General features: G+C 42.4%; 1 protein-coding gene across 3 annotated transcripts in view; it reads right to left on the bottom strand.

Moving 5' to 3' along the window:
* The window catches only part of NSUN7 (NOP2/Sun RNA methyltransferase family member 7), a 111,782-nt gene that overhangs the window by 2,894 nt on the left and 96,156 nt on the right, over window positions 1-12,732 (bottom strand). For all 3 annotated transcript variants that reach the window (XM_069744558.1, XM_069744557.1, XM_069744556.1), the window contains exons 7-11: window positions 12,045-12,255; window positions 10,696-10,839; window positions 4,391-4,492; window positions 2,849-2,966; window positions 676-799 (exon numbers count right to left, since the gene is read on the bottom strand). In XM_069744558.1, coding sequence (XP_069600659.1) covers window positions 676-799; window positions 2,849-2,966; window positions 4,391-4,492; window positions 10,696-10,839; window positions 12,045-12,255 — 699 coding nt within the window. The remainder of the gene's footprint in view (window positions 1-675; window positions 800-2,848; window positions 2,967-4,390; window positions 4,493-10,695; window positions 10,840-12,044; window positions 12,256-12,732) is intronic.

Genomic DNA, 12,732 nt, shown 5'->3' on the forward strand with positions numbered 1-12,732 from the left:
GATAAGACATTGATTACCTATCCTAAGGATAGCTCAACAATGATAAAGTAGAGGATAACCTCTTTAATGGCTTTCAACTGTGGCTCATACAGTGGGATCATGAGGAATATTTCCTGCATATGATATTAATGTCCTTTGATGGTAAAACTTGCCTTCATGAAACAACCCTTCAACTAATTCTGATTGACCCCATGTCTTCTCCAGAACTATTCCTTTTGTGTAAAGTAGGCGGTTGCCAACAAACTACCTGTTGTGCCCGGCCTGAACTCTGCCGGCTCAGAGCGGTCACAGACTGCTCCTGTTGGAAGATTCTGTGACTTCTGCTGAGGGCACGTTGACAGAGCAGGGTCTTCACTTCCATTCTGTTCTGTTGACGTCTCTGCCAATGTCATGCTGATGGACAGCTGGCTCCCCGCTACCTAACTGCGGGGAGACAGCTGTCAATCAGTGTGATGTCTGCAGTAACACCCCCATAGACAAAGGAGATCAGAAGAAAAGATGCTGATCTGTTGACAAGGAGTGAAATGAAGCAGGGGAATCGCCGACTGAGCAGCAAAGATCAACCCCGTGTAGAACAGGAAGTCCTGGCTAACCTGTTTAAAAGATTTTTTTCATTTGAACAGCCCAGTTATACACTATTCATTGGCCATTTATTGACCGTTCCATATGCATTACCTCTCTTGTTAAGACTGCAACAAAACAACCATTGGAAGTTTTTGATGGTTCCACTTTAAAAAAGTTCTCAGAGGCCGATTCAACTTCTTTTGAAGAGCAAAGAGGTATAAGAGGAGGGCTGATCCTAAAATGTAATATAGATCATCAGTGGCTGAAATGTAACATTCACGACACAGAAATGCAATAGAACTGAGAGCAAAACTTACTACACTAAGAGTCAAAACATCCTTCAGTCTGAAGCTACACAATTCGAGGGGCATCTCATAGAGGAGTAGAGATGTACCCAGTTCATACCTTAGTAGCGATGAACACCACCATGCATGGCACCACTAGTTGTTTAGTTTCCAACCAACAACCATAAGCTTTACCAGTTTGTCTTATCTGTGACTAAAACGTTGCTGTTAGGTTGCTCCAGTACATTAGTGAAGTTGCGGACTACACGGAATTGTTATACTTCTATGACTATTGGGAATATTTATCCATACTGTCTAATCCTTACACAGAACAAACTAAAGCTGCATTTACACTGCAAGGTAATCGTGAATGAGCGTTCTTAACACTTGGTTCACAATTATCTTGCCCTATAAACAGACGACTTGTTCATTGGGTGAAATTTTCTTTTGTGCAGCACAAAAGATCATCGTTCTCAGTGGCGCATTGTCCGGTGTAAACAGGACTCACACTACAGATACTCATGGCAGCACAAGGGCACCAAGGCATTTCTTACAGATCGCTCAGTCTGCATCGTGTACTTTGATCTGCCTATGTAAACAGGCATTTAAACATGACAAAGTGCGCCAAAAAAAAATGGCCAAACTTTTAGCACACCTTGTCGGACTTAGGCCATGTCCTTTTCACCAAGGTCTTTTTTGGACAAGGCCTAGAAAAGGTCTAAAACATAACAAATATGGCCCAAGTCATGAATGAGATTTTGGGGCAATTGTGTCAGAAGTGTGCCACATTTTTGCTTCATAAGTCAGAAGCATGTGGAGGTACAGAAGGACCCAACAGACTACAATGGTCGGCATAGAACATCTCAATATGGGATGTTTAGAGCCATAACATGGATGCATGTATGAACATGAAGGGTTTAGGCAACGTAGAAGTACAACAAGTGATATGTCAGCTAATATTTAATCTCATCTCCTTAATGATTTTTGAGAATGAAAATTTAGGGGGTCCGACAGGTCAGATTCCCATGATTATATCTAACGATATGACAAAACCTTACTAGATGGGAACACATTCTGAAGTACTCAGACACATATTATGTCTCCATACAACCTAAAACTGATCCATTGTTGTTGGTGACATTATTAGTGTATGATTATCCATAGAAGAAAATAAATATTTCAGCGCTAACAGTGGCCACAAGAGACGTCAGTGTGATGAAATTTTTTGTCTCTGTAGATCACTTTGCAGCTTTACTGTATAGACTGGGAGAAATGAGCAGAGTTCTCTCATCATCTCCAGGAAAGAAGTTATAGGGGTAAATTTCATTGACCGATGTCTAATTAGGCTTGGATCAGACTCCTAATAATAAAACCTGTATTACGACTAACTGCAGTCATTTAAAAATAAAGTTTGATCCTGGCTTGTGTGTAGCTGACCTAGTAAGAGAGTGCGGTCACCCATATCTGCAGTTCACTGGTGTCACATCCACAGCGAGATGATTGACTATTACTAGGAGAAGATGAGGGACTTCTCTCTGCACCCGCCATGGATGTGATACCAGTGAACTGCAAAGATGAGGAAGGACATTCTCAGACGAGCCTGGGTACCGGGATTACACATTATTTTTACAAGCACTGCAGTAACATTTAGGGTCCATGTCGGAAATGTTATGACTATTACAGAATTGAGCAGTAGATCACATGCTTGTCTGCCACCCCATTTATAACTTATGGAGCTGCCAGGCGCTGAGCTCAGTATTTTCTGTCGGCCCCATACAGAGTGAATGGATCAGCAGTTGGGCTTCCGACCAACAACTCCATTCGATAATGACTATAAAAAATGCCCCATCAGAAGAAAAAATTTCCCAGGTCCCAGGGGTCGGACCCCCACCAATCAGTATCCTGAGAATAGGTGATAACTATTTTTCTCCGTACAACCACTTTAAGAGCAAGAACATTCTTGTACACGAGGCAGCAAAATGTCCATTATGTAAACCTACCTATACGGCAGCTCTTTGGCTCCTTGCGGCTTGATTTGAAGAGCTTGACTTATCACATTTTCATTTTCCTCTGGATAAACTGAGCATGTGCAGTATACAATTGCCTGCACTTTACTGACTGAAATAAAAAGAAAGCAAAATGAGAATGTCATGGGATTGTAGTGCAGGGCACAAACTATCCTTAAAGCAAACCTGTCAGCAGGATTTTTTTTAAGTAAACTACAGACACTGTCAGGTTGGCAGTGTTAAATTGAGTAAAATGATACCAGGGGTGAAGAAATCCGTCACGTGGTTCTTGTGTGATAAGTGATAGAAGTTTTGATTTAATGAGATGCTCGTGCTTTGGGGCGGACTGTAGTCAGATTCTGATCTTCCTGCTCTAAGCCAGAGATAACAAGGAAAGACCTTGTCGTCCCGAAGCACAAACATGTTCCTCCTTATAGAGACAGATTGTTTGTGCTTCGGACGGCCTGTGGACAGGTCTTTCTTTGGTTTCGCTGACTTAGAGAATGAACATAAGACTCTGCCTACAGTCCCGTCCAGGAGCAAGAACATCTCATTAACTGAAAACTTCTAGCACTGATTACACAAGAACCACAAGAAGGATTTCTTCCAAAGTACATGGTAAAGGGAGGCTGTCAGCACATTTCTTGATATAAAACTAATAGCACATTGCAGTCACATAATAAAGGCACCCTTTTTTGTTAAAGATAGGGGAGTTATTAGTGAGAAAAGATAGCACCCAGAGAGCGGTTCCACACTAAAGTAGTCCTGACACCTCCTGTTTTGTCAGAACTTGGCGATATTGTCACACTCTCCCCTGAAATCCTGAGCAACGGCGCTGGCCCATTAACCCCCTCATAGCACCAACTCTAGAATGAAGTGTGCCAAGAAGTGTATATTAGAGATGGGTATGATGATGCCAGGTAGGCATGACTGGTGCCATTAATCAGTACAATAGGGAGATGCCTTGCAGACGATTTTCAAAAGGACAAAGTACTAAACTGGCTGTGAACTGCGAACAGGTTGATTTCTTAAAAAATGTACCACAAACAAGTTCGGCACGATTTTTCATATTTTTTACTGTATTACCCATCACTACTATTAGATTTATTGGAAGATATTCTGCAGACAGGCTAGTTCTACAGCAATCCTGTCACTTGAATCATACTGCCCAAACTACAGACAATATGAGTCAGATCGTGGCTGCACGATTGCAGACCGGTATGTTTTACTCTGAAATGCTCTGGGGTTTCAGAGAAAATGTACTTTGATGAGTCTCCTTATGCTGGTGCAGTTGATTGATGGGTCTCTCCCTATGTATATAAATCAAAGAGTCCTGTCTATCACCTGGAGCGGCGCTGGGACAAGTCGGCCGGGGCGACGCGGGACTAGTCTGATCTCTCCCTGCAGTCTTAGGCTGGATCTTCAAAGTATATGGTGTTTTAGAGAATACTATACCTGATTGCAATCGTGAGTGGGATTCATGCTACCCGTGGTTTGGACAGTATGATCAGTGACAGAATCCCCTTAAGCACTCACATTTAATGGCGTGGTTGAGGTTTGAGAGCTGCTGTTTGGCCAATTCGTTGCGTTTTTCAGTGGCCATGTATCCCTGGGAGAGATCCTGGAGCAGAGATGTGTCTGGATGAGAAAGGAAAGACATGGTCATTAAGGTTACACGCTCCTAAGCTCCACAGACAAGAAGCCTCAGGCTTTGCTCACTCCTCCGTTCTTTATTTCATATTCCGGTTCCATTGTAGAAACAGAAATCAGAAAATAAGGATGAAGAGACCTGTCCATCAGCCTGAGCGGCAGGAAGAAAGCCCCGAGAACTGTCCTCTCGGACCCATCCCCGCTTTCAAATATGTTTTTATCTGAAATGCCGCAGCATTTCATACTACATCATGGATGCTAGGAATGCAGGGAACATAAATCAACTGACTGGTTCCCAAAGGAGCAAAACGGATTTTTTCAGAAAGTCCTCATGCTGTCTATAGTACAGTTAATTGTGCTTTACACTATGAGATAGCAAATGCATAGAAAAGGCAAGAAGATGATGGAATCTGATTCTTTTCTTGACATTATGGGTAAATTTCTCAGCGCTTACCGCCGGCAAGTCTAACACCATAATAAAAAGGCAGACTAATCACCGGCCGGAGAATCCAGTTACAAGGGTGACACTTGGAGGAAGGAAGAAAGTACTACAAGGAACGAAGAGCAAATATGGGTTATGATATCTATTAATGTATACTATCTCATATGGTATCTATTTATCAAACATGTATCCATCATTCTAAGGCTGGTTTCACATTGGCGTTTTTTGGGGTGCGTTTTTGTGGTAAAAAACGCATGGTGAAAAAACGCATGTAAACGCGTGTAAACGCTGCGTTTTTTTGACGCATGCGTTTTTGCATGTGGTGAAAAAAACGCGGCGTTTTGACGCGTTTACATGCGTTTTTACATGCGTTTGCGTTTTTTAAATGCATGCTGAGAAATGTGTGAGAGCTGCCAATCATCAAAATAAAGTAAAAAACCCATTATAAACAGAAACAGTTAGGGTTAGGGGTAGGGATCATAACCCTAACCCTAACCCTAAAGGGATCCTACCCCTAACCCTACCCCTACCCCTAACCCTAAGGGATCCTAACCCTAACCCTACCCCTAACCCTAAGGGATCCTAACCCTACCCCTAACCCTAACCCTACCCCTAACCCTACCCCTAACCCTAAGGGATCCTAACCCTAACCCTACCCCTAACCCTAAGGGATCCTAACCCTACCCCTAACCCTACCCCTAACCCTAACCATAAAGGGATTAGGGGTAGGGTTAGGGGTAGGGTTAGGGGTAGGATCCCTTAGGGTTAGTGTTAGGGGTAGGGTTAGGATCCCTTAGGGTTAGGGGTAGGGTTAGGGGTAGGGTTAGGTTCCCTTTATCACCTTTATGTTGGGGGGTGGCATATCAGTGTGTTTTCTGTTTTTTTAATAAAAAAACGCATGCGTCCCCATTGACTCCAATGTATTTTTTGACCCAAAAAAAACGCATGAAAACGCATGCGGTTTTTTTTGGTCCAAAAAACGCTTCTAAAAATACTACAAGTAGCATTTCAGAAAATGAACGCATGCAGTAAAAAAACGCATGCGTCAAAAAACGCGACCAAACGCGTACACAAAAAAACGCATGCGTTTTCAATGTTAAAGATAGGAAAAAAAACGCATGCGTTTTTTTGAAAAAAAACGCTGCAGACAAAAATGCAAGTGTGAAACCACCCTAACTAATATATAAATCATGATACATAAGAAGAGACTGAAAGCGCACTCACCGGTATATGAACAATCAAAGCGGTTTATTCACATGAGATCATGCGGTGCAAGGAGGGTATGTGAATACAAAAAAGGATGACAGCTGTTTCGTGCTATGTGAGCACTTCAACAGATCCAAACACTTGATTGGATCTGTTGAAGTGCTCACATAGCACGAAACAGCTGTCATCCTTTTTTGTATTCACATACCCTCCTTGCACCGCATGATCTCATGTGAATAAACCGCTTTGATTGTTCATATACCGGTGAGTGCGCTTTCAGTCTCTTCTTATGTATCATGTTGGATCTGTTTTTCTTAAGCAGCACCAAGGTATAATCTTTTTAGCGTTTTTTTTGTTTAGTTTGTTTTCTGACAAAAGGCTTTAATAGTGCATTTTTCTGCCCCTGGAGCAGTAAGGGTCTAGCGTATAGCGGCTGTGCGATTGCATTTTTTTCTCTTTATTCTGGACTAATATATAAATCATCTTTTTTTCTGATATCTATCTATACAAAAAAGGTGGGAAGCATAAGGAGGGCTCTATTAATCCATAAAGTGCAATACATCAGTCTGGGCTCAGACACAAGCCTGATAAAGGAACAGAGGGAATGAGGCAAAACGTTGTATTGCACTTTATGTTGTATTGCACTTTATCCATCTTTTTCGCACATTAATCTTAGAGTGGTGCCCTGCTTTTCTTGGTTAGTTATTTATGGGGTCTTTGGTAATTCTCTGAAGGTATACAACCAGCAATATACTACTTGTGATCCTTCTCTTACCTTAAAATCAATTCATCATTTTCCTTTACCTAATATCGATCTCATATCGGTCCATCTATAAATGGATCTAGCTATCTTTGGGGTCCTTTACTACCACTTGAAATTCATGGTATTAATTTTGTTTATTGCACCAAATAGACGTTTCTGGCCAGGTGTAACTGTAACCCATGCCCCCACTATCTACATACTACCCCTTACTACCTACTGCTATGCCACATCTGCAAATGACATCTGTGTGATAGATGCCTTGTGGTACCTGCCACGATCAGTGCCAATCACACTGGGTACCCTTCTCTCTTACAAGAGATTTGAGTAGTGAGGCGCTTATGACAATAATTATTATTCATTACTTATACTGTGCTATCTTATTCCACAGCACTTTACAGACAATATCATCACTGTCCCCACTGGGGCTCACAATCTAAATTCTCTATCAGTATGATTTTGGAGTGTGGGAGGAAACTGGAAAATCCAGAAGAAACCGACACAAACAAGGGGAGAACATGCAAACGCCTTGCAGATGTTGCTTTGGTGGGATTTGAACTCAGGACCCAAGCACTGCAAGGAAAACAATGCTAACCACTGAGCCACCATGCTGCCTTTATACTCTGTTCTGCAGAAAACTAGAACAGAGCAGGAGACAGGTAAGCAATGCCAGATATTCAAACGTGCTTCTTGTTCAGTTGTATTACATTATTTATTTTCCACATCTATTTGCTTCATCTTCATTCTAGCTGCTACTTTTTTTCACATCTACCGCCGTTTTACACATTCTGCGCACTCTCTACACATCAGTCCCTCTCTCCTCCCTTCTACCATGTACAGCTCTCAGGCTCTAGTGGCATTTCTCAATCACTGCAAACCATCCACTACCACTATACAGCGCACAAAATGCTCCCATAAATCAATGAACCACTTGCTCGCTCTCTTTTTTCTACATCTAGTCGCTGGCGACATCTCCTATAACCCCAGCCATCCTTCCACTAGTATTTATAACTGTTCCTGCTGCATATGATTCCTGCTAATCTTATTAACATTCAGTGCTAACCTTCTTCCCTCTCTTAAATGTGTCCTCTGGAACCCATGGTCAGCATGGAACAAACTCCCATACATTCATGACTTCTCCCTTTCTAATTCCCTTAAGCTTTTGGCTCTCAACCTGGATCCAGCAGTCTGACACCACTGACTGTTGCTCGCTCAAAGATTTTTCCCCTTATTTCCAGACTTTAGAGCAGACAAGGTGGAGGTGTTGTCCTGCTCCTTTCATCACAATGTGTTTTCCAGGTTATCCCTGCAGTTCCCTTGCTTATGTTTCCTTCCTCTTAAGTCCACACCTTTAGATTCTTCAACCCCTTCTACCTGCGAGTGGCGCTTGAGTATCGCCTTCCAGGCAAAGCCAACCAATTCCTTGATTACTTTGTCATCTGGCTTCCACACTTTATATCCTGTGACATTCCAACTCTCATCAAGCAGGACTTTAACATCCTCACTGATGATCCGCTCTCCACAACTGCCACTCATCTTCTTTCTCTAACCTCCTCCTTTGGCCCTTTACAGTTTACCAATTCTCCTACACTTGAAGTTGGGAATACTCAGGACCTGGTTTTCTCCCGGATCGGCTCAGTGTACAACTTTACTAACTCCTCTCTCCGACTCTGACCACAACCATGTTTCCTTCTCTGTTAAGAACTTTCTTCACACTAAGGACACCCCCACTTATCACTCATACAGAAATCTACTTGCCATCAATACCCAACAGCTGATGAACAATCTAAAGTCAGCATTAAAATATAATAATAATACATTATACGTTATAATAATACATTGCTTAGTACCCTGGATAGAGCAGCACCTGCTATATGCAGAACGACCTGACAGACAACACCAACCCTGTCACACGCTGTAAACACGTTTTCTCCAGCGTTACTCAAGGTGTGCTGAGCCTCAGTGGAGAGCATCACTTTCGACAGAAGACTTCATCTACTATAAGTTCATGCTCAAAATTTATAATGGCCACTGCTCCCTGCTGATTCTCCTGGATCTTTCTGCAGCATTCAACACTGTGGATCATCACCTCCTCCTCACTGCTCCACTTTTTGGCCTCAAAGACACTGTTCTCTTGGTTCTCCTCCTACTTTTCTGACCCTTCATTGTATCCTTCACCGTCTCTTGCTCCTCCCGCTTACTGTTGGGGTTTCTCAAGGTTCAGTCCTAGGCTCATTATACACTTCCGCTATTGAACAAACCAGCAGATTTGGTTCCCAGTATCATCTCTATGCCGATGACACTCAATTATACACCTCTTAATACAAAAATACCAGGGATTTTCTGCCCGCTGTCTCTAACATGTCCTCACTCAAAAACGGAGTCTGTTAAAAACTGAACTTCTCATGTTTCCTCCCTCTAATAAAATGACTTCTGACATTGCAATTTCCTTGGATGGTTCAACTATAACTCCCAAGCAGCATGCTCGCTGTCTTGGGGTCATATTTGACACACAACTTTCCTTTATTTCTTATATCCCATTGCTTACTCGAACATGTTACCTGCATCTCATCCTGGATGACCTGGATTGGCCCACAAAGATGCTGTTTGTGAATGGAAGATGGGCTAAGCTGTGGCATTTCAAATACCCTGTGTCCTCCCTCCTTTCTCTCCATCTACAGACAATAGGAAATATTCTACAAACCATCTGCCAGCTCTGTGAAGCTGCCATGTTTGATATTTCTAGCACGCTCCAAGGAGACCCCACGTGGTGGTAAGTTATTGAAAGAGCAGACAGAAGTTGTGCTTTAAAAAACATTTTTAGACAGGCCTATCACCTCAATTCACTAATTTGACTCTCCGCTGTTCCCCCTTTCTAAATGTTACTCAGAATTGTATTCAGAACCTAGTTCCTCCTGTTGATCTTTGTCCACTTCCTCCATGCACCCAGTTGGTAACTGTACCTAAAGAGATATCGGCTGGTGACCAGATAATGCAGCTCATCTGCAATGTCCCATAAATTAGAATAACGGCTGGACCGTAAATGACAAGCACGTTTTACCTATTGTGCCCCCTCCCCATTACCTTATAGCTTGGGACCAGGACCCTCATTACTCCTGGAACTGGTGATCTATGTGTTACTTTGTGATTTCCTTATTGTTTGTACATGTCCCAGCTTAAATAAACTGTGTAATATGTTGGGACTACAGTATACAAAATTATTATTATTATACCCATAAGATTTTGCATGCTGGGATGAAATTCTGCTTTTGACCGTTGGAGGTTGGAAAATATTATCAGGTGAAAAGCGTCAGGATAGTTTTTTTTTTAACCAGAGATATCATTTAGGCTACGTTCAGACTAGCGTTGTGCTAGTGTGCGTCGGGCGACGCAGCGGCGACGCACGCGTCATGCGCCCCTATGTTTAACATGGGGGACGCATGCGTTTTTGTTTGTTGCATTTTGCGACGCATGCGTCTTTTTTGCCGCAAGCGTCGGACCAAGAAAACGCAACAAGTTGCATTTTTCTTGCGTCCGATTTTCGGCAAAAAACGACGCACGCGTCGCAAAACGCAGCGTTTTTGCGTGCGTTTTGCCGCGTTTTTGCGTGCGTTGTGCATTGCGTCGCCGACGCAGCGGCGCGCAACGCTAGTCTGAACGTAGCCTTAGAGACCGCCCAGGAACATAATATGGATTCAGGCCTATATCATCTGTGTAACACAAACAGCACAACAACTATAAACAGATAAATAAAATAACAATGTAATCTATAACAATAGCTACCTCCATGTTCATGTATAATAAACTCCACTGGGTCACTGATTCCTGACCCCGAACATTGAGGGAGGAGGAGGATGAGTTTTGCTTTCTGCAGCCTAGGATCGGAGGACTCGATGTGGGTGAAATTCTCCTTAAGTATTTTAATATCTGAAAAGTGAAAAATTTGTGAGGCTAACATAATACACACTGGCTAAGAATTGGAATTCACAAAATTTGTTTCAGGCAGAATAAAATTTCCAAATGGAATCTGCCTGAAAATATATTTATTATGTTTTGATGTCTCTCTAGATTCCAAATCAAAATACATGGAATGCTGGGAAGAGGTTAAAAAATAAAAAGAAACTATACTCACCTGTCCTAGACTCATTCTTCACCTGTCCTGCTGACGAAGCTCACTGTCCGATCTTCTGACCACTTCAAAAACAATCTTAAAAGAGGTTTTCCCGGTAAGAATGCTTAACTCAGTTTTTCCAGCAGCCTCATAGGGAATTAATGGAGGCGCAGTCAGGTGTGTGACCGGTCACACCATCTTGTAATGGTGATAACATTTCCCCGATGTGCCAATAAGTGTGGGTCCCAGGGGTGGGACACCCACCGATCAGCAAGTTATCCCATATTTTTTAGGATCAATCTTTGGTTCAGATCTTCCCTGGCTGGCTAAGTGCCATGTAGTCATGTAGGGTACTATGTATCTTGTTGACTTCGATGATGTGCATTGAGCCCTACATGACCACAAGAAGCTTAGCACCTGAAGATCTGGAGGAAAACCGATTCATGGCAAGAGAAAGACCAGATGGGGAGGTAGATCAGGTCAGGGGCGAGCACAAGACAGGCGAATATACACCCCTTCATGGCCCTCAAAAGATTATAGCAAAATGGCCTTCAGCTGACTGCGATTTTGCTGGATTCATGCGATCTAAATCGCCAAAATTTGGGATTTCAGCAAATCAAAAATTTATGGGAAAAATCGTAGTCAATTTATTTAGCTATGAATCAATTTGGTCAGGTCTACTAGAAATCAATGTAATAATTGCATAATCTGTATTTTCAAGGGCTTAAGGGTCTATTGTTGAAACTTTTGCTTTCTCCTCTCCAGCAGGAGTTCTGGCATTTTTGACAGCACAGTGCAATCTACTACTCTTTTCTTCTCGATAAATGGCCAGGCTAAGGTTTAACCAGATGAGGATAAACTCATGCTGCATCTGCAGTGATTAATCTGGCAGAGATGCAGACTGAGCTATTACATGATACAGTACAGATAAAAGGGTGTTACAATATATACCAGTCCACCAACAGTGCACTGGTTTGGTGTCTGTTGGGTTAATGGTGGGAACACAACTTGAGTAACTTACTTCTACATTCCATGTAGTGAAACAAGTTCATCATATCTTCTCTTCTGGATTCAGATTGAACTCCGCACACATATATATTACTATAAAACTGACTGGCCAGCACAGCAATGTGAGCTATAGTGTAGTCTGGACAGGGGTTGGCCACTATGATATCGTCGTCCTCATTGAGCAAGGCCTTTACTGAGTGCGCTGCTAGGCTGTGTGACTTGTCCTGTAAATGAGAAGAGCAGATTAGAGGCAATATACAGAGGAGGAGGGATCAGTACATAATATCACATAAGTCATTAGGTAAGGGTCTGACCACTGGGACCCCACCAATCCTGAAATCCCGAGAATGAAAGGGATGCAGCCTTTCCGGGAGGCTGAATCTTCTAAGTTTTCCCTGCACAGCAGCATTCTTAGACACTTGGCCATACAAAGAACTGCACCTCGCCCTATTCACTTATCTGGGGTTCATAATAAATGAAGTGTTATCAATGCTTTTCCATAGGACACAGATATACGCCACAAATTCCTGATCAGTAAGCATCTCATAAACCTCCATTCTCTCATTAACAGTGGAAAGTATTGCTCGTAGAAGTCAATAAACAAATAATGTCCTTTCCTGTAAATCCTATAGACTTCACAACACACAAGTGTAGTCTCCTTTTTGTTGAGAACAGAAGTAAGATGGCTCTCTCACCTCTTA

Source organism: Ranitomeya imitator, chromosome 1 (assembly GCF_032444005.1).
Source record: "Ranitomeya imitator isolate aRanImi1 chromosome 1, aRanImi1.pri, whole genome shotgun sequence".
Classification (NCBI taxonomy): domain Eukaryota; kingdom Metazoa; phylum Chordata; class Amphibia; order Anura; family Dendrobatidae; genus Ranitomeya; species Ranitomeya imitator.